Raw genomic sequence first — 20,262 nt, 5'->3', positions numbered from 1 at the left:
TGGTATATGCAAGAATATTGGGGTAAACGATAGTAAGAAGAAGCTCAAGTTAAGCTACATTCCATTGGTAGCTAAGCCACTCAATGAGTCATGTATTGTTGATGATTGTGATGTGTATGTCTATCTAACAATTGTGGATAAAGAGGGACTTAGATCTGTATTGCATGTGGAGATAATGGAAGATTTGGAAAGAGATAAGATTCAAGAGTAATGGAATATTTTCATTATCTTGGATTTCTTGCAATATTATGTATTTTGGAGTAATTTGTAACCTAAAAATTAGGTGCAACCTAAAAATTTACGTCCAAACCCAAGCAAACTACGAACAACTAGGACAACTATTTGCAACTAGGACAAAAGAAGGCACACTAGTATAAAGTGGACAATTGGTACAATTGGGACAACTGTGAGAAACTAGGACAACAAGAACAACTACGACAACTATGACAATTTGGACAACTAGGACAACTAGGACAACTATGATAACCAGAACAAACTAATTTCTTTAAATTACTAAACATTAAACAAATACAGCCCTAAACCCTTAAATACTGTATACTCAACGACTACCACTAAACACTAAAATAAACCCATTATTTTCTGAAAATAAGATATACCATTTATGTTTCTAATGAAATAACCCTTATGGTATAAGGCATTCTTTGACAATGGTTTCCATCTTATAAGAGGTTAAACGTAAAAATATAGGAAATACAAAAGTATGGGCGCGAAACCCTTGGGGCAAGTATAAAATGTTCAAGGGTTAAGGGGACAACTAAAAAAAGAATGTTCTTCTTAAAGGACAACTGAAAAAACTTAAAAATCGTCCAAAGGACAACTATGACAATTTTGGGACAACCGGACAACTAGGTACAACTATGATGTCAACAGAAAATGCACGTGTGAGAATGGCGGCTGAGGATAATATTATAAGTTATTTTCCTCTGTATTTGTCTTTTTTGGTTGTCGTTTACCGTTTTCTCTTTCATAGAAAAGGGTCAAAGGGTTCTTCTCCTCTTATTCTCTTTCCTAATTGTTGCCCCCAAATAGGTTTTTTAGGGTTTCCACCGCATAATGGATAAATATCAGATAGCCCTCGCGAAATTGGCTGAAAAGAAGAATGATGGCTCTTCTTCTGTCTTGCCTAAGAAGGATTACGGGATGACCACTAGATGGGGACCCGAAGTCAATGGAGTCAAGACCATTCTGCCATGCCCTGTACAAAAGGGAATTCCAAAGGTTTGTTATTGCGGCTTAGCTCCAATTGGGTGTTTAACTGACAACTCCGGGCTTGACAGGGGCCGGAAATATTACGGTTGCTTCTACGGCTGTTGTGGCCCAAAAAATTTCCCAGAAGTAAGTCAATTGGGTTTTCAATTTTGATTTATAATTTGAGTCTCATCTGAATTTCTGAGTTTCGGGATTTCAGGTTCCCAGTTGTGGCTTCAAGAAATGGTGGGATCTCGCAATACTCGAAGAAATTGAAATGTTGAATGATACTCAAGAAGCCATGCGGGCTTTGTTTGACACCGTTTTCTCCAAGTTAAATCAGTTAGAGTCAAAGGTGGCATCCATTGAAGAAGCTATAAAAAAGCGTTAAGGATGAAGAAGATGAGCTTTTCAGTTTCTTATTGACCTTTTTTCCCCTTGTTATGTTGTTACTCTCCTTTGATTTATTTTGAACTATTTCTCCTAAATAAAACAACGCAGTTGTACCAGTTGTCCTAATATATCGCATTAAGTTATACGAGTTGTCCTAAATAAAACAAGGAAGTTGTACGAGTTGTCCTAAATAAAACAAGGAAATTGTACCAATTGTCCTAAACCCTAAACAGAAAACATAAGATTGTACCACAAAGAAAAACACATAATTTTAAACATAAACAAGACATTTTACTTCTTGGCTTCATGTGGTTGGGCTCCTTGAACATGTGAAAAACCCTGGCTGTACTCGGTTGGACCGAAGTAAAGCTTCTCAGGCACCATCAGTTGACTACCATCATCGGCATCCTGAGATAAAAACAAGAAACACAATCATATGAGATTTAGTTGTCCCAGTTATCCCAGTTGTCCCAGTTGTCCAAATGCCAAACGTAATTTTGTGCAAATAGTTGTCCTAGTTGTCCCAGTTGTCCGTACCGGCTGGTTCTGCTTCCTTCAATGGTTCTTCTTCACCCCGAATTTCTTCGTGGGTTGTTTCTTCATCATTCGCCAGAGGGTTTGGTGTTATTCCGGGTTCTTTATCTTTCATATCTGCTTCTTCGCTGCGCTTGGGTACAGATTCGTTCGAATCATATACCACGCCCTTAAGTCGAATTTTAGCTATCTAGTTAGGTTGGATTTAGGATTTGTCTTGATGAAGTTAGAAGGCTAAATTATGTAATATATAGTACGGGAATTGAAGAAAGGGAAGTTGAAGAAGAAGCAGTTACAAAATCAAGTGTCGTTTCAAGTTAAAGGGGAAATTGCAGAATTTTCGAAAGAAAGAAGGAAGTGGAGATAGCCGTTTGGGGAAGATGAAGGGAGAAAGAGGAGATCGTATTTGATTTTTGGTAAGTTTATCGAATGTGTTTGGTTTTGGAAATTAAATCCATTTGGTTCGGTTTTGTTTACCTAATTTTCGGTTTAATAATTTCAATTTTTTATTTCTGATTTCAAATTGATTAAGTTTTTGTTTTGGACAGAAATTCCATTTTTTCTGGGTATTCGGGTCGGACATAAATCGGGTGGATTTTACCTTAGTATTTTTGTAATAAAAGAGACACATAGGGAGAAGGGTATAATTTACCTGGTTTTTGTTAATAAAATTAATTCATAAAGAAATTAATTTTTAAAGATATGGTTTATCAGCCAACTTTTTGGTCTCTTATGGCTTTTCAGCCGCGCGCTCTTGTAAACAAGACTTTATGGGAAAATCAGACATTCATAACTCCATAGACCAATGGCATAGCATTACTTTCAAAACATTTATACTTCCTTTTGATCCAACCCATCATCTGTGTATCTAATTATCTATACACCCAAAAAAAAAAAATGGCTGCTTACACCAAATCCTTTCCAATATATCAATGGTTACTTATGTATAAGCAGCATAAAGATGATCGAAAACAATCAGTGTGACTTTTGCAAAGAACTGATGATCTTGGGCACCCAAATTTTAAATCAATCTTTGCGGCTCTCCAAACAATCCTCCAGGTCAAGTTCTAAGCCAACACGATTCCTTATGGACGCAGCTGCGTGGCAAGACGACGTCGTTTTACAGATCCTCGCCAATTCCTGAAACCTCTCCACATCAAACTTTTGTCTCTTCAACAGCTTCCTCTGCCTCGAGAGGAAGAGTCTCTTCATGAAATCCTGGTAAGTCGGATCTCTCGAAGTTATCAAGAAATAGGCGTAACCCACGATGATCCCAGTCGCTGTAGCGAAGAACGTGATTGGTTCCATCACATCCCACGAGAATTCCCAGAAAGTGAGCCTAACGAATAGACCAATCTGAACCATCGATGTAGCCAGACCGCACCAGAGAATCTTCCTCACTTGTCTGTGAGCCAATACATCGATCTCTTCCTTCATGGTTCTCATCTTGTTGAATTCGTCCTTGATTTGCTCTTCCTCGGGATCCTCCTGATCCAGAGCCATCGCTCGTCTGATTAGATCCACCACCTGAGAAATTTTCAGATTTTAAAACAAAAAACTCGATGGTTAAGTGAGTGAGACCGAGAAATTAGGGTTTATCGATTTGGGGATTTAGACCGAGAAATTAGGGTTTTTTCGATTTTTCTCGGACCTTATCTGGGTGAAGATAGACTTTATCCCGGAAGATCAAGACGACTCCGGCGTCGTCGAGGACACGAGCGAAGACGTGAGCTTGTTCGGGGGATCTAGCGATACCCATTCCCTGAGAAGCTTCTAAAAGTGCATTGTAAGGGACGACGTCTCTCTCCGCGATACCAGCAAGCTTCTTCTTCATGTCTTCAACATTCACTAGCCTCATTAGCCTCTTCGCCTCCGCTACTGTTAACTCCTTATTCTTATTCTTCTCCTCCTCTTCCTCCGGCGATATTTTGACGGTGAGGCTCCTTAACCCACCACCACCACTAAGCCATGTCCTCTGCGAAGAAGCTGTAATCGCGCAGGACATTGCCGAACGCCTTATCAGACCCATTGACCACATTTCTATCTATCTATCTCTCGCGATTCACTTCGTATTTTCACGATTCGAAGATCTGAGCTCCTTGATTTGCGTGAAAGCGAAACCAAAAACAAAAAACGAATCGAAATTAGTATGAAAATTTTTATGATTCGAATCGATACGCAGTGACTTAACGCGCTCCAATTAAGAATCTCTGTTATAAATTTCGTAAGATTACACGATTAGGAAAATACGAAAAAGAAAAAGAGGAGAAGCACGAAGCCATTAACTTTGTTTATGGTATGGAAAAGGTAAAAGGAGAAGAAAATAGAGTTAATTAATTAACCATTGTTTGTTTTGAAAGAAAAACTAATATGGGAACTAATAACCATTGTTTGACTTATTAGCATGGAGAATGGCTTTCTGAATTCCGAATCCACAACTTAAATTTGATTTTGTCGTTCAAGTATACAAGTATGTAATAAAGTAATAATTATGGGAGTTTTATTTATCCAACTACCCTCCTGACAAAAAAAAAAGAAAAAAAAAAGGATTATTATCCAAAGACACTTATGTACGACCTATCCTTTTCATCTGCAGTTGAGTTTGACGCGGAATACTGTATATACGGATCAAGTTCATGTAAAACAACAGTTACAACACGTACAGGTGCACTGTAAGAGACTCCATTTTGGATCAAGAAACTTTATTAAACATCAATTTTACGCTGAATACTTTCATTTTCCACGAGTGCAAGAAAACTAATGTTTGCTTTTCTTTACTAAGGTGGAAACCCCAAGTTAGAAACTCACATTCTCTAGCTTTCCATTCAATAATATTCGTTGTGAATGCTGTCATATGTCGAATTGAAAATTCTGATCCCTGGAAACCTTTTAAGATTTTTAGCAAATGGCAATAACCAAACAGAGTGTCCATGACTATATAAATAGGAAACATATTAGTATATTAAAACTTACATTTTGATTGCATAGAAAACTGCTATAATTACATTTATAGGCGATCTAAATCATCCACGACTATGTGTAATTCGACATACCGGAACGTACCTCAACAGTTTTTTTTGTAATGTGAATGAAGAAGAAGAACAAAAGAATTTAGCTACTATCCACCGCTTGTGAGTTGTTGCACCGGTCTCTCTCTCTCTATCTCTCCTGATGCATTCTATTGAATAGAAGGCTAGAATATGCTCTCCCTTGTTTCGCCCTTTTTCTCTCCCTAAGAATAGCTGCGATCGTTATACGACCTAAGGTCCAAATTCGTTATGTAAACATTTGTTTCTTAGCGATTTAATTTAAACCTAATTCCATAGAAAGAAAACTATATTTCAGGGCATTTTTTCTAGTAGTGTCAATTTCAACGTTACTATTATTAAATCAACAACAAGCAAATAAATAAAAAATGAAATAGGTGTTGGGCAAACAAATTAGAGTTTGGACCAAGTTATTAAATATTTAATGAGGGTTTAGCGTGCAAACAAAGAAGAGGTCAAGATGTCGACAATAGAGAGAACCCTGAAAATTTATAGGGTGGTTCTGGTGATATATGATGGTTAGTCTTACCATAAACTTTTTTGCTTTCATTTAATAAAACGATAAATGCGTTTGAACCGATTAGATATTCATGCTACATTTTGAGTCGACTTTGCAATTATGGTACTTTCGTAAACGGATAAGTTAATTACCAATAATGATGGCATGATGAGTTGTAGATTGTATCTGAGCAGAGATGATAATATTAATTTTAAACTAATACTTGGTTAGCCTAGCCATATAATTATCAAACATATTTTAATCTCATTAAAATAGTTTCAGTCTACCAACTTGTCTTTTTAGAAAACCAAAGGAATTCGAAGAGTGGCAAAAATGTTGGGTTAATGAATGCAAATTGCACGTATATTAATATATATGAATTAAAAAGAAAATGGAAACGAGATTAGTTAGGTAAGTTAGGATAATAGTTTCACTTAAAAAATTGCACTGATGATTTCTGTGAAATGTCAAACCTGACACAAGTCGGACTATACCACCAAGTTAATCAATCCGTTTCACAAATATATAGTTTTTGTTCAGATATGAAAAATAAATGCAATAATCTTATATGCTTCTCAAGCCCGTGGGTTAATGTCATAAAAGCCCAATTGAATATTCTATGCTTCACAAGAACAAACCAAAAAAAGAGAGAAAAAATTAAGATGAACAAACAAAAACATCACTTGAGAGCAAAGATCTGGGCACCGCCACAATACAACGATCGATGCATACAATAGGAAAGCTTGAAAGCTCGATGAAGATGAATGCAAGGATGCGTTGTGGCCTCCAGACGGCGCTCTTTATCCTCCTTCTGATTCCGGTGATGATTCCGGTCGGTGAGGCGATCTGGCTAGACGTGCCTCCCACCGGAACAAAGTGTGTATCCGAAGAAATTCACAGCAATGTCGTCGTTTTGGGCGATTATCTCATCATCTCAGAGGACAATTCCAACTTACCCACTATCTCCGTCAAGGTAATAATTGTCTCTGATTTCTGTTCTGATTATCTCGCTTGTTCAGTGATTTGATCTGCATTTTGTTACTTAATTTCAACTGATCCATAAGTAATTTCCCTCGAAATATTTGAAATTGATCACGAGGAAGGCGTGTGTTAATGCCCGATCCAAGTTTCCTTATTTAGAAAATTGTGCTCATCATGATGTGCATGCCTTTCTTCGATTGTTTATAATGTTTTTTTTTTTTTTTTTTTTTGCGAATTTATTTGAAATACTCAGATGCTTGTTTTTAGCTTAATCCTTCTTTTAAAGTAACATCAAGACCCTAATAAGTAACTGGCTATGAAGATTGGGAAAAAATGCAATTTTTTTTTTGTGTAGGCTGTTGATGAAATCTACGTTTGTGATGTTGTTTATTTAGGACTGACCATAATTACTACCTCAAGTGTTTTTATCTTATATTGAGAAGGTATTTGGTATTCACGGTTTTTTGCTTAGTTCCACATAACTTGATGGATTCTTCTACAGAGTGCCATTGAATTAATGTAAGACCACTCCTTGAAGTGGAACTTCGAAAAGATATCAAAATATGGAAAATGTGGAACTGGTCCTGGATTTTGAGAAATTTTGATTGATTGCAGGTGACATCCCCATATGGAAACAATCTGTACCACATGGAAAACGTAACGCATGGCCAATTTGCATTTACAACCCAAGAATCCGGGAACTACATGGCGTGCTTTTGTGCAGATTCAAAGAGTCACGGAAATCAAAATGTTAGCATCAACGTTGACTGGAAGACTGGAATCGCTGCTAAGGATTGGGACTCTATTGCTAAGAAAGAGAAGATCCAGGTGAGCTTTCCAAAGGATATTACTACAGTTTAGAGACTTGTTGTCTATGTTTTGCTTCAAAAACATTGTCACTACTATCCTTGGTATATCCGCAAAAAAAATTCTGTAAAGTCTGCGAGATTTTGATTTGCTTGTTAACGTAGGGTGTGGAGCTGGAGATTAGGAAACTTGAAGGCGCGGTCGAAGCCATCCATGAAAATTTACTCTACCTAAGAGACAGGTAAAATCATGCATTCACTCATTGCTCTTGTCTATTTGCTGACCCTCATTCTCAAGTTTTTGTGGATGAAAATGGCAATTTTGCAGAGAAGCAGAGATGAGGACAGTGAATGAGAAAACCAACTCGCGTGTAGCTTGGTACAGTATAATGTCGCTGGGTATTTGCATTGCTGTCTCTGGTTTACAGGTAGTCTACTTGAAGCAATATTTCGAGAAGAAAAAGCTTATATAATACTTTCACTCATCGAGATCCTTTGAAGACTTTTTTTGTAGAAGGAATAATATTTTATTCATTCAGTTCCTCTCCTTTCTTTTCTTGTTCACACTCTTTTTGACTGATGCTGTAAAATTTTCTCCTCGGATTTTTCTTGTAGCTTCTCTTTCTTTAGGTTTTATCATTTCTAATTCTTGAAAACCGGATAAACAAACGAAAGAGATTGTCTCTCGCAAACTGGTTGGGGAAAAGTTTCTTGAGTGTCCGAATAGTACATGTTATTACAAAATTTGAACTTTATGTTAGTTTGGGTATATAAACAAATAAGCCCAAATCTCGGACTAGGCCCGTTAAAGAAACCCTAAAACACAAAAGAGATATAAATGAGCGTTTCTCTCATTTCGTCAGTTCGGCGACATTTAGGGTTTTCTCTTTGCCGCAGCAAAAATGCCGGCAGGTCATGGAGTTCGGGCGAGAACGAGGGATCTGTTCGCGAGACCGTTCAGGAAGAAGGGTTACATCCCACTCTCCACGTACCTGAGGACCTTCAAGGTCGGTGATTACGTCGATGTTAAGGTGAATGGTGCGATCCACAAGGGTATGCCTCACAAGTTCTACCATGGCCGTACTGGTCGTATCTGGAACGTTACCAAGCGCGCCGTTGGTGTCGAAGTCAACAAACAGGTCTTTTACAACTCATAGATAACTTTTCAATTATAAGATTGGAAATTGTTAATCTGTGATTTTATGATGAAAAATGTGCGGTTAGAGTGTACATCTGAGCTCAGGATTTGAGTTTGATTCTCATAGCTTTTAATTTCTTGTATGCCTTTAGCTATTTTGTTGGATTTTGAATCCTATACTATTCAGTATCATGGTTCTAGATACAGTTTTAGATTCCAAAATGGAATTCTTAGGTTTCGTTTTGTCTTCGAGCATTGTATTGTATCAAAATTGTTTCCATGGATCGAATACATGAAATGCTATCTATTTGGCTTCGTGATTTTACCAATGCTGTAATTTGGTTCCATGGCTATCGTAATGCTGTAGCTAGGCTTAAAGTCTATGGATTATATGCTGTAATTTTTGAATATCCTATTGACAACCATAGAAACGTTTATGCAAGTGCCTATCTTGGTGGTTATCATAATGACTGACTTATTATATATGTTTTGTGGCGGTGTCTCAGATTGGAAACAGGATCATAAGGAAGAGGATCCATGTGCGTGTGGAGCATGTGCAGCAGTCGAGGTGCGCAGAGGAGTTCAAGCTGAGGAAGAAGAAGAATGATGAGCTCAAGGCTGCAGCCAAAGCCAAGGGTGAGACGATAAGCACCAAGAGACAGCCTAAAGGTCCCAAACCAGGATTCATGGTCGAAGGTATGACCTTGGAGACCGTCACTCCCATCCCTTACGACGTCGTCAACGATCTCAAAGGAGGCTATTAGTTCTACTTTTCCTAATGTTTTTTCTCAAGACTTTTTTTGGCAGTTTTGTATTTTGAGTGTTCTTTCATGTGTCTTGGCTACAATTAAAATGTCTCTAGGACGTATTTCAGACACATAATGAAACAGAGCTTTGCCTCTTTTATAACTATAATTTTCTCTCTCTTTCATTGTGTTATCATTAGGTCCTCACTTTTAGTTAAATGAACAGTAAGTTAGCTAGGCCCGACCCAGTCAAGCCCAGTATTAATAAATACTAGTATGAGTCTAATTTGAGATATCTTTGTCGTGGGGGCCACAGATCACCACGCGCTTACACGTGGCGATAACTTAGTGTCTCAGCGACAGCAACACACTCTCCTCTTTTAACTTGTTTGAAACACTGAACTCAAAACTCAAAAGAGTCAATCTCCTCCGTTATGGCATTGGCGGTCTCTGTCATTTTCTGCTTCTTCTACAGATAGAATCCAGCTGCTTCTTCTTTTCTCTTGGTTATTCTGTTTGCTTATTTGAATCTCCTAAAATAGACAAGAGAAAGAAACCTCATTTCATCCGTTATTGCCCTAAATTTCTTATAGGCCATTCGCAATTTCAGGAATCACTCACATTCGATTCCAAACTCTCTCTCTCCAATAATCTTACAATCTCTCTTTCTCTCTCTCCGTGATTCTTCTTCTTCTCTACTGACGAAGACTACCCGCAATTTCAATTTGTTTTTTCTTCAAAAGAAAAAATAAGAAAAAAGTGAGACCCAGAATACCTATCGACGGTTTAATCGGAATCAGACTTGCTGAGCTTGCATTTCCCAGTTTTTTTAGATCTACAAAATCTCCTCTCTTTTCGTTTCCTTTCCTCCAGGATTTCATTACATTTGAATTTTTAGGATCTGCGTCAAAATCCATTAAGTTCCGGGATTGGATTATTGGTAGAATCATCCATCTAAGTTCGAATTTGGTATAAAGATCACAAACAGATTTGATATAAAAGCTCGAATCTTTGTTCCCTGTGGGGATTGGTGGTAGGAGGATTTGCTTTTCAGTGAGGAAGAACAAGAGGTTAGAAGCATAAGGAGGCTAATTAAACCAAGCAGTTTCCTGATTCCGATCAGGAAACTGTGGAGAATTATGGGTTGCAATTGCTCGAAAGGAACACGAGCCAATGATAGCGAGAACAACAACAACAATGTGAAGGAGAGAAGACGCAAGCCTAATAGTAAAACCACCCCCAAGAAGAAGAAAAACTCTGCTTCCTCGACCAAAGCCGATGTAGGATCCGAGGAAAGAGCCGGCTTTATCAACAACGAACCCACCTTTAGGTTGTTATTACCCACTGATGCCAAGAACAATGCTTCTTCTACTCCCATATCATCTGATGAGGCTGAGAAGAAGGCGAACCTCGAGAGAAAATCTTCCAGATCGGTGTTCCAGAGACGGCCCACCATTGACACCAATAAACTAGGGACGCTGCAACAACCTAAGATGACTAGAATAAGCAGTGTTAGTAATGGAGAAAGAGGAGCTCAGGTTATGGCTGGTTGGCCTTCTTGGCTAGCTGCTGTTGCTGGAGAAGCTATCAATGGATGGATTCCGCGTAAAGCAGATTCTTTCGAGAAGTTGGAAAAGGTGAGTCCTTTTTTATCTTATATATCTGGAATTCCTGATGAGATCATATTGATTAACATTGCTGGTTGATGCTAGATTGGACAAGGGACGTATAGCAGTGTGTACAAAGCCCGGGACTTGGAGACGAATCAATTAGTTGCACTGAAGAAAGTGCGGTTTGCTAACATGGATCCCGAGAGTGTTCGGTTCATGGCAAGAGAAATAATTATCCTACGAAGGCTTAACCATCCCAACGTTATGAAGCTTGAGGGTTTGATCACTTCGAGGGTATCAGGGAGCATGTATCTTATATTTGAATATATGGAACACGATCTCGCAGGCCTTGCTTCAACCCCTGGGGTTAAGTTCTCTGAGGCACAGGTACTATTTCATATGCAATTGGGGATACTATAATGTGGTTGGTGGGTTCTCATCTAAAATATTTGTGCTTTTGCAGATAAAATGCTATATGAAACAGCTGCTTCATGGTCTAGAACATTGCCATAGCCGAGGTGTATTGCATCGTGACATCAAGGGCTCTAATCTGCTGCTTGACCATAACAACAATCTCAAAATTGGTGATTTCGGTCTTGCCAACTTCTACGGGGTCCACCAGAAGCAGCCTCTCACTAGCCGTGTTGTGACTTTGTGGTACCGTCCACCTGAACTATTACTCGGGTCAACAGACTATGAAGTTACTGTGGATCTGTGGAGCACAGGATGCATTCTAGCTGAACTCTTTACTGGGAAGCCGATCATGCCTGGAAGAACCGAGGTAGAACAGTTACACAAGATCTTCAAACTCTGTGGCTCACCTTCTGAAGAGTATTGGAAAAGATCGAAACTTCCACACGCCACCATCTTTAAACCTCAGCATCCTTACAAGCGGTGTGTAGCCGAGACATTTAAGAGTCTTCCATCTTCAGCGTTGGCCCTAGTTGAAGTTCTTCTATCTGTAGAACCAGATGCCCGTGGAACCACAGCTCATGCACTTCAAAGCGAGGTAAAAGCTATGGAAATCTACACTGAACTGCCATAAGATTCCACTTATCAACATATATTAAATCATAGATTCCAGCTTCTAAAGTTTGCAGATTTCTGACGTATAGAACTTTGAATATGCAACTCTATATGCATCTGTCTCACACTTTTGTTCTTTTCTCAGTTCTTTACGACAAAGCCTTTTGCAAGCGACCCATCAAGTTTACCAAAGTACCAACCGAGAAAGGAAATTGATGTGAAGCTTCGAGAGGAGGAAGCAAGACGGTAAGATCCAGATTCTACTAGTATCAATGTTTATGTTAAAACAACTATCTCTTGTATGCCTTAATGAACACTGACGCATCCCAATTTTCCTCTATCCCAGAAAGAAAGGCACGAGCGGTAAACAGAATGAGTCGAAACAAGTATCTAAAGCTGTGCCGGCTCCAGATGCCAATGCCGAATCACTGGCATCAATACAAGTACGTTTGATTCTAGCATTGTACACATAATATATGTTTTATGTTTATATTCATGTAACCTCAAACTTCTGGTCTATGTTCTTGTTTTTAAAAGAAACGTCAAGGGCAGAATAACCAGACAAGCATGAGTGAAAAGTTCAATCCTAATGAAGATGCGGCTGGCTTCCGTGTCGAAGCACTGAAGAGTGGAACCGCACAAAACGGTTACACGCGTTATGGAGTGTCTTCGGTTAATAGAAATGGAGAGAATGTTATGATTGGTTCGAGTCGGTCTCCTCCTAGAAAAGAACTGAGAACACAACGGTCTTTTGTTCAACGCGGAGCAGCTCAATTGTCAAAATTCTCAAACTCGGTAGCTGCTAGAGATGGATCACATTTCGCTATAGCGAATCCACGGTGGCTTGAAGACAGGTATAACAATAATAACGGAAGGCAAAACGATGGCGATTGGTCCCAGCGTTTGATGGTTAAGCCAAGAGATTCGACAAAAGACAGAGAATCTATACCGGTAAGAATAAGAACATCTGAACCGTTTAATGGTGCTTTTCTTTGCAGTGAAACTCTTTTTGTGGGATAAATTAAATTTTTGTTGTTTAGGGTCACGGCGAAAAGACAGAGAGAATGAACTACTCAGGGCCATTGGCTTCTGCAGGAGGAAGCTTAGATGATATGTTGAAAGAACATGAAAGACAGATTCAGGTAGCGGTTCGAAAAGCTCGGGTGGACAAGAAGACGACTAGGCAAGATAATGCACAGACTCGAGGGTTTATTGCTGCAAATAGCAGGTGACATTACAGACCAGACGATCGAAGAGAAGAAAAGAAAGAAAGGAAGAACGAAAGTTTGAGGTTTTGCAATGTAGAGTCAATTGATTGATGAGTTCTTGTGTGAAGTCGAAAGCTAAAATTGTTTAATTTGTTTAATTTGCTTCATTCTTTAAAATCTATTATCAATGTTAGTAGAATTTTCCTCTAGTAAAGTCGTGATTGTAGTTAAAAAAGAAAAGAAAAAAAGGAAAATCATTATTGCCCTGGGAAAATTTTAACAGAAACAAACTTGGATCCGTTTCTTGTATGAAACGTTTTTGAGGATGTGCCAAAACATGGTGTCACTTTAAAACATTTTTTATATTTTTTTTTTGGATAGTCAGAATATAACTAATTCTAACCGAATTACCGACTCGTACCCAAAGCCATTACTATATATACTGTATATTCAAATAGATACAGAAGCGAGTCTACAATGAAATGTAAGCGTCGACCAACTACCAACAAACTTGAAGTGAAGGCTTCTTCGTCTCTCTTACTTCTTGCAGTAACTGAAAGTAGCTGCTCTGTCTTTCTCAATCAGCCTTATCGTTCCCTTCCCTTCATGTCTAAGCATAAAACCCCACTTCCTATTTTAACCTCAGCATGTATATTTTTAAAAAACTATTAAACGAACAAGTCGTCCGTAAATTCTTTAAACCCAATTTTTTTTGTTTTCGTATTCGAATCAGACAATGAGGCCTAAAACAAGCCATAGCCAAGAGTTCAAGCTTCTCCTTGTTTGTCTTCTTGCTGCTTTCATTCTCATCTTCATCGTGAGCTCAACCTTGACATCTTCACAGGAACACCAGACTCCACATGAGACGACGAGATCAGGGCCTTGCGCTGGTGCCTGCAATAAGCTACCGCGTTCCCTCGCACAAGCCCTGATCCATTACTCGACTTCGGTTATCACACCGCAACAAACGCTCAAGGAAATAGTGGTCAGCAGTAGAGTACTCGACAACAAGTCACCCTGTAATTTCTTGGTATTTGGTCTAGGCCATGACAGCCTCATGTGGAGCTCTCTCAACTACGGAGGCCGAACGGTTTTTCTTGAAGAAGATGAAGCATGGATAAGACAGATCAAGAGGCGGTTCCCGATGCTAGAATCATACCATGTAACATACGACAGTAAAGTACACCAAGCAGACAATCTCATACAAGTCGGGAAAGGGCCTGAATGCACAGCCATTGGTGATCTAAGGTACTCAATGTGTCAACTCGCACTCAAGGGTTTGCCTGCACAAATCTACGAGACTAGTTGGGATCTCATCATGGTCGATGCACCCACTGGCTACTACGACGAGGCTCCTGGGAGGATGACGGCAATTTACACGGCGGGAATGATGGCGAGGAACAGGAAACAGGGAGGAGAGACCCATGTGTTTGTGCATGATGTGAACAGGGAAGTAGAAGACAACTTCTCCATGGCCTTCTTGTGTCAAGGGTACATGAAGAAACAGGAAGGAAGACTAAGGCATTTTGTGATCCCTAGCTATAGAGATGGATCAGAATCAGAATCAAATAGACCCTTTTGCCCGTAGCCAACACATGCTAAACTCTCCTGTCACTTCGTAAGAAACTACTCTATTACTGTCCCAAGCCAAGTGTTCCCATAAAAGAACATTGACAGACCCGTTTCGGGCTTGTATAAGAAATTTAGAAAGCTGATCGGGAGAAAACAGGAATACGAATACAAAATGTAATAAGGAAATTGTATTATTGATAAGAAAGAACATACGATCTTACTACACAATACAAAAAAAAAAGAGCCAAAATTCAGCAAAGAAGTCAAAACAGTTGAAAATCAAATCTGATTACATAAACACCAAAAACCCTGCAAACTCCCGAGCCTTCAATCCCTGCCTTCTAGTTCAAACATGTCCCACACTTTCCCTTTGAACTATCTGTGATGCAGGAGGAAATTCTTAGGTAAGAGGGCAGATAATTGTGCTACAGCGGTAAAGGTTCAGTTTGGTTGACGAGAAATAAAAAAAGTATCCATGCTGGTTCTAATAGGAAACACATATAATGAAGATTTGTCATATTCAACTAGCTTTTACCTGTTAACGAAGATAGCGGTTGGACTGCCCGGAGATGGAGGATTCTGCTTGAGAAGCGAAGCATGTTGACCAGCTTTAGCAACATCATTGGGGTCACTTGCAGAATATATTTCAACCTCTTCAAGACCAAGTTGCCGTTTGATCAAGTCCATGTTACTCTGAAGGACTTCCATCTCTCCAAAAGCCAACCTCAAATTTAGAGCCTGAGTGCCAAGAGCTATTGCCTCGTCCTTCTTGAATTTAAGGAAAGGCATGCAAAGCTTCTGAATCTGCTTGAAGTTTTCTGTTTGTCCATCCCTCTGCAATATCTCCCTTAGTTCTGCGAGTACCTCTGCATCAGGGGCAAAACAGCGTGTTTGTTGGTCAAATTTGCTTTGCAGAATCTTGAGGCAGTGAGCTCTCCATCCATCAAATTGCTCATTCACATATACAAGGCCTTTAAGCTTTTCTTCTGCCACTGCGGTTACTTGCGCACCTTTCTTAGCAGCCTTCTTGGAACCTTGGATCTGTTTTGTTAGAAGCTTTCTCATTAAGACGATAGAATCTTGCAAATATTTGTTAGCACCCTTGAGAACCAAATCTGGCTCATCTGATGTAGGCCACCCTGCCGATACCACAGAGCCTTCTTTCTTCAAAAGCTTCCTCCAAACATATTCTGCAAACTGGGGACAGATTGGTTCAATAAGGCGTGTTTGCACATCCATAAATCTCATTACCAAGTTATGGTTCATGCCGCCACTGCCGCAAGAGTGTCTATACTCATCTCGAGCAGCTTGTAAGTCGTAAAACCCATTCTTAAGTGCCTCCCTAAACAAACAATCTTTGTAGGCTTTTTCAGTCAATCTGATAGATATGTTCATGTCATTTTCAAACACTTTATCAGCATATGTCGATGGAGGGCCCGTTCTCAAAGAGGATTCAGCAGCCAGAACTTCTTCCATCCATGTGAGCTCTTTTGTCAGACGCAAAATTGCAGCATTTGCGGTTTCAAATACAAAATTTGCATCGTCAACGCCATCACCAGCATCAGCCAACGAAAACCTTGTAGCAGTGGCAGAGAATTCTTCAATAGCCTGTCGCAGGGTTCTGAAATTGCCAGTTGACTTTGACATTTTTTCAGAATTCAACATAATGTGACCATTACATCTAATGCCACGTGGCCAGTTGCGACTCGCCATTAGTGCAGTGTGGTTGTAGATGAAAAATGTCAGATGATTCTGAATAAGATCCTTCCCTGAAACTCGAAGATCTAGCGGGTACCAGTAGTCAAATTCCTGCTTCATATTACTTAACACATCCGACGGAATGTCAGATGATTTTGGGTACTGACCATCACAGAAGAGATATTCCCAGACTTCATCATTCATCTGCTGAGGGCGAATTAAAGACTTGCTGCCTTTATACATGTCTCCATCGTGAAAGATATGGGCAACTGTATAATACGCCATATAAAGAGAAGAATCAGATAAGGATTCCACAAGGAACTGTTCATCCCAGGGAATACGAGTTCCAAGACCAAATGACCGTGAGCAAGCCCACTGATTGAGCCAGCTCAAAGTGTGCTCAAAGCCATGCCTTGTTTCTTCTGAGTAGAGATTCATGTTTGATAGGCAATCCTCAGCCATTTTCCGCCATTCTGATTCACCGTACGTGATGTACCACTGATCTGTAAGAGCCACAACACATTCATCACCTGATCTTGACATTACCGGCTTCTCGGGTTCACTGTATATGATTGCCTCGCGAGATTCTATGAGCTTCGCCTTAATAATGGGCTTGATTTCCTGAACTTTCCTACCAACAAACTCTCCAATAAGCATGGTTCCTTCGGTGAATCCTTTCAGGTACGTCAACCTTTTTGCCTCTGCAAGCTTTTCCTTATCATTTTGACTTTTAATTTTCAGATCCAAGCATACCTTTTCCGCAGCCTTATCCCCAAACTCCGGAATGTTAATAATCGGTACAATATCGGAGGGTACCCACTCATCTTTCACACCATACTTTGCTCGAAGTGCAGGCTTTGCATTTAGATCATGTAGAGCCATGTAATCATCAGGGGCATCGCTAGGCACGCTGGTGACAATGCCAGTACCTTTGTTGGTCAGAATAGTTAACATGGGCAGAGCATAGATGATCTCGTTCACTGCCAGAGGAGATCTCAAAGGGAGTCCAATCAGATCATACCCGGTCAACTCGACCAAGCATGAAGGCTTCTGAGGGGTCTTCGAGAAGTTCTGGTAGGCAAGATTGAGTGCGGCTCTCTCAGTAAGGATAAAGACATCACCTGATTCATTGATTTCATAAGCTCCATATTTCCCATCAGGCAAAACCCAAGCGTTTGTTTGTCCATACATGGTCTCAGGCCTCAAAGTAGCTGCAGCTAAAAACACTCTCTTTCCTTCCAAAGGACCCAGTTTCAGAGGAAATGGCTTCTGTACTTCCATCTTGATAAGAGTGTACTCTTGAGGCTGAACACCTTCACCAGTAGCACGGTCGTGATCAGCACAAGGCTGGCCATCTAAAGGTGAGAAAATCGTATACCTCCGGTCTTTGACAATCTTTCCCATAGATTTCAACTTCCTCATCTGCCACCTCACAAAAGCATCGAAAAACGGATTAACATCAGTGGTCACGAATGACCGTCTCCAATCACAACCCAATCCATATGCCCTGAGATCTTCAACAGCCAATGGGGGAAAGTAGTACAACCATTCGTACGGATCTTGGAACTTCGCTATCTCACTGTCAGAGAGACCAAAACTGCGCATAATCTCCCACTGATAAACCTGTCCACCAGATTTCGCAGCCACCTTTGACTTCTTTCCCCTGAACTGATCAGGTAAAGCTGGCGTATCACTAGTCTCCTCCTCAGCTTGAGGAGCTTGTTTGGTGTTGTCTTCAGCAGTAAACACAGGAGGATTCCCAAACTGCTGGATCTCACGAGACAGCTTATCCGCAGAAGCTTTAATTGGCATACCAGTACAGTGGAAGCCAAATGGAAGAAGAACATTAGCACCTCTCAGTCTATGATAAGCAGAAGCAAAATCAACCTTGGAGAGTGAGAAGGCATGCCCAATGTGTAGATAACCATTCATATACGGGAAAGGGAAGGTTGAGAAGAACTTTTCTCCTGGTTTTGGAAGATCCTTGCGAGATTCAGCCCTGAATACTTCCTCGTCTTCCCACCATTTACGAACCGCAACCTCAATCTCGAGAAGACGATCTCTCCTCACGTAGCTTTTCGTGTCAGATGCCATTCCGTGACAATGCCTGCCGAAAGAGAATCATTCAAAATCAAACAAAGAAACACCATTTCTACATAAATTGAACCATAAGATGATCGAAACAATAGAAAATTGAGTCAAAAGAATCACAGACAAATTTCGCTTGAGGGAAAACAAAAGACAAATTTTGAACGCAACCAAGGTGAGAACATTACCTTGAGTAATAATTTCCAGGAATAATGAATCGAGCCCACCGGGAAAGCAATCCGAGATTTGGTAGAGACGGAGCCACAGTGGGAGATGGGATAACGAAGATGATGTCTAGGGTTTTTCCGCATATAAGGAAAATGAAGAGAAACCCAAATCGTTGGACTAAACCGCCGTCACGTCCAATTTGTCAAACGGAATCTGATCCTATTGAACCAGCCTCGGACCAGAACCGGTTCCCCGTCAAACCCAGTTATTTTTTGTGTTGGGCCAATCACAACCAAAGCCCAGTTATTTAGGAACGTTTTGTCTCTATAATGGAAAATTGTGCGGTAAATGACTCCATATGCTTAGAATATGGTAAGTAACAAAGAAAGGAAATGAGAATTAGAAACAATTGCAAGAAAAAGGAATTTTTTTTAGTTTTAACCAGGAAAAAAAGGAAAGTATTGCTAGATGATTTTCAAATTTCTCCTCCTTTGAAGTGTTGCAGGTTTTTGTTCTTTGAGGACGATTGGTGTTGATTTTGTGACTTTTTAAAATTAACTACATATGTAAATGCACAGACGCCAAAGTAGACATATGGATCTGTGTTTGACTGTATTATGTTTGCATATATGGTTAACAAAATAGAGTGAATGGTGACTGGACGCTCATAGATCATATATGGTGGATCGTTCGATAGAATTGATAATTACTAATAATTATTTTGGTTTTATTGGTAGGAAATATAGTATAATGGTACTGTAACTGGATAGGAAAAAAACACACACAAGCTTCAAATTGCATGAAAAAACAAAAGATAAGTTAGGTTTAAAAACTTCAAATTGGTATAATATCTAGGAGTAGGACCAAAAGGTGTAGTAGAATTCTCGATTTGATTATAGAGAATGTGATCATTATGTTCCTTCTTCGATATCTTCTTCCTGTTTCTTCTCGGTATCTTTCTTGCTCTTGCCGTCTTCTTTCACTTGATCATTCTTCGAAGTATGATCATCTCCTGGCAAGTACCTCCTTCCGAGAAAATATGAAATAATCACCAGGATTATTAGAACTGCAACAATGATGATTGCGCCTATGACTCCCATTGTTTTTGGATTGTTTATCGTCGATGATAAAACGATATATAAGCGCAGAGCAGGAATGCAGAATCGTTTGTTGATGACCAAAATTTCATAAGAGTTGTTCCTATATATACTAATGGCACGAGTGGAAAAACTTGGAAAAATACCATTTTAAATAAATCTTGCTCGAAAAGAACTAGCTAATCCATTGTCTTTTGAATCAAGAATTGGTATATATCCTTCTTCTTTTTGTCCATGAAGTAGTGAAAAAGGAAAGTCATAAACTAATTCTCCATTTTTGTTTATAACTTCCTTCTTCATGGAAAAATGTATTGATAAATGTATATTATTAGAGTTTATTGATTTACTTTATTTATTAGTATCTAAATCATTTTAAAACCAAAACCAATAGAATAAAAAAGAGATTTCCGCTTAATATAAAAAAAATATATAACATTAGACG

At 39.4% G+C, this 20,262-nt stretch overlaps 6 protein-coding genes across 6 annotated transcripts; 4 read left to right on the top strand and 2 right to left on the bottom strand.

Annotated features, from left to right (window-relative positions):
* Positions 1-2,911: 2,911 nt before the first annotated feature.
* On the bottom strand, positions 2,912-4,560 carry LOC18993920 (calcium uniporter protein 6, mitochondrial). Its single transcript, XM_006417497.2, has 2 exons — positions 3,788-4,560; positions 2,912-3,663 (listed from the first exon to the last, which is right to left on the bottom strand). The coding sequence occupies exons 1-2, from the start codon at positions 4,172-4,174 to the stop codon at positions 3,163-3,165; spliced, it is 888 nt and encodes a 295-aa protein (XP_006417560.1). The 5' UTR covers positions 4,175-4,560; the 3' UTR covers positions 2,912-3,162.
* Positions 4,561-6,343: 1,783 nt separating this feature from the next.
* LOC18993919 (transmembrane emp24 domain-containing protein p24delta3) lies at positions 6,344-8,125 on the top strand. Its single transcript, XM_006417496.2, has 4 exons — positions 6,344-6,655; positions 7,279-7,491; positions 7,635-7,711; positions 7,798-8,125. The coding sequence occupies exons 1-4, from the start codon at positions 6,407-6,409 to the stop codon at positions 7,940-7,942; spliced, it is 684 nt and encodes a 227-aa protein (XP_006417559.1). The 5' UTR covers positions 6,344-6,406; the 3' UTR covers positions 7,943-8,125.
* A 178-nt stretch (positions 8,126-8,303) lies between these two features.
* LOC18993918 (60S ribosomal protein L21-1) lies at positions 8,304-9,533 on the top strand. The gene is made up of 2 exons (XM_006417495.2): positions 8,304-8,608; positions 9,114-9,533. The coding sequence occupies exons 1-2, from the start codon at positions 8,372-8,374 to the stop codon at positions 9,369-9,371; spliced, it is 495 nt and encodes a 164-aa protein (XP_006417558.1). The 5' UTR covers positions 8,304-8,371; the 3' UTR covers positions 9,372-9,533.
* Positions 9,534-9,801: 268 nt separating this feature from the next.
* On the top strand, positions 9,802-13,440 carry LOC18993916 (probable serine/threonine-protein kinase At1g09600). The gene is made up of 7 exons (XM_006417493.2): positions 9,802-10,990; positions 11,066-11,350; positions 11,427-11,972; positions 12,135-12,235; positions 12,336-12,432; positions 12,527-12,940; positions 13,030-13,440. The coding sequence occupies exons 1-7, from the start codon at positions 10,493-10,495 to the stop codon at positions 13,219-13,221; spliced, it is 2,133 nt and encodes a 710-aa protein (XP_006417556.1). The 5' UTR covers positions 9,802-10,492; the 3' UTR covers positions 13,222-13,440.
* Positions 13,441-13,923: 483 nt separating this feature from the next.
* On the top strand, positions 13,924-14,814 carry LOC18993915 (glucuronoxylan 4-O-methyltransferase 1). Its single transcript, XM_006417492.2, has one exon. The coding sequence runs from the start codon at positions 13,934-13,936 to the stop codon at positions 14,783-14,785; it is 852 nt and encodes a 283-aa protein (XP_006417555.1). The 5' UTR covers positions 13,924-13,933; the 3' UTR covers positions 14,786-14,814.
* Positions 14,815-14,939: 125 nt separating this feature from the next.
* Positions 14,940-18,875, bottom strand: LOC18993914 (leucine--tRNA ligase, cytoplasmic). The gene is made up of 3 exons (XM_006417491.2): positions 18,744-18,875; positions 15,305-18,574; positions 14,940-15,148 (listed from the first exon to the last, which is right to left on the bottom strand). The coding sequence occupies exons 2-3, from the start codon at positions 18,559-18,561 to the stop codon at positions 15,145-15,147; spliced, it is 3,261 nt and encodes a 1,086-aa protein (XP_006417554.1). The 5' UTR covers positions 18,562-18,574; positions 18,744-18,875; the 3' UTR covers positions 14,940-15,144.
* Positions 18,876-20,262: the final 1,387 nt, after the last annotated feature.

The sequence above is a fragment of the Eutrema salsugineum genome, unplaced genomic scaffold (assembly GCF_000478725.1).
Source record: "Eutrema salsugineum unplaced genomic scaffold, Eutsalg1_0 scaffold_5, whole genome shotgun sequence".
Taxonomy (NCBI): Eukaryota; Viridiplantae; Streptophyta; class Magnoliopsida; order Brassicales; family Brassicaceae; genus Eutrema; species Eutrema salsugineum.
The sequence above is the reverse complement of the archived record's forward strand: the minus strand, read 5'-3'. Positions and strand labels throughout refer to the sequence as shown.

Excerpts from the sequence above, each read along its gene's own strand:
- LOC18993920 (XM_006417497.2), bottom strand. The coding sequence starts at position 4,174 with ATGTGGTCAATGGGTCTGATAAGGCGTTCGGCAATGTCCTGCGCGATT. Across the intron at positions 3,664-3,787 it reads TCTATCTTCACCCAGATAAG|GTGGTGGATCTAATCAGACG; the intron begins GTCCGAGAAAAA and ends AAAATTTCTCAG.
- LOC18993919 (XM_006417496.2), top strand. The coding sequence starts at position 6,407 with ATGCATACAATAGGAAAGCTTGAAAGCTCGATGAAGATGAATGCAAGG. Across the intron at positions 7,492-7,634 it reads CTAAGAAAGAGAAGATCCAG|GGTGTGGAGCTGGAGATTAG; the intron begins GTGAGCTTTCCA and ends TTGTTAACGTAG. Across the intron at positions 7,712-7,797 it reads TTACTCTACCTAAGAGACAG|AGAAGCAGAGATGAGGACAG; the intron begins GTAAAATCATGC and ends GCAATTTTGCAG.
- LOC18993918 (XM_006417495.2), top strand. The coding sequence starts at position 8,372 with ATGCCGGCAGGTCATGGAGTTCGGGCGAGAACGAGGGATCTGTTCGCG. Across the intron at positions 8,609-9,113 it reads GTGTCGAAGTCAACAAACAG|ATTGGAAACAGGATCATAAG; the intron begins GTCTTTTACAAC and ends GCGGTGTCTCAG.
- LOC18993916 (XM_006417493.2), top strand. The coding sequence starts at position 10,493 with ATGGGTTGCAATTGCTCGAAAGGAACACGAGCCAATGATAGCGAGAAC. Across the intron at positions 11,351-11,426 it reads TTAAGTTCTCTGAGGCACAG|ATAAAATGCTATATGAAACA; the intron begins GTACTATTTCAT and ends GTGCTTTTGCAG. Across the intron at positions 11,973-12,134 it reads CTCATGCACTTCAAAGCGAG|TTCTTTACGACAAAGCCTTT; the intron begins GTAAAAGCTATG and ends TTCTTTTCTCAG.
- LOC18993915 (XM_006417492.2), top strand. The coding sequence starts at position 13,934 with ATGAGGCCTAAAACAAGCCATAGCCAAGAGTTCAAGCTTCTCCTTGTT.
- LOC18993914 (XM_006417491.2), bottom strand. The coding sequence starts at position 18,561 with ATGGCATCTGACACGAAAAGCTACGTGAGGAGAGATCGTCTTCTCGAG.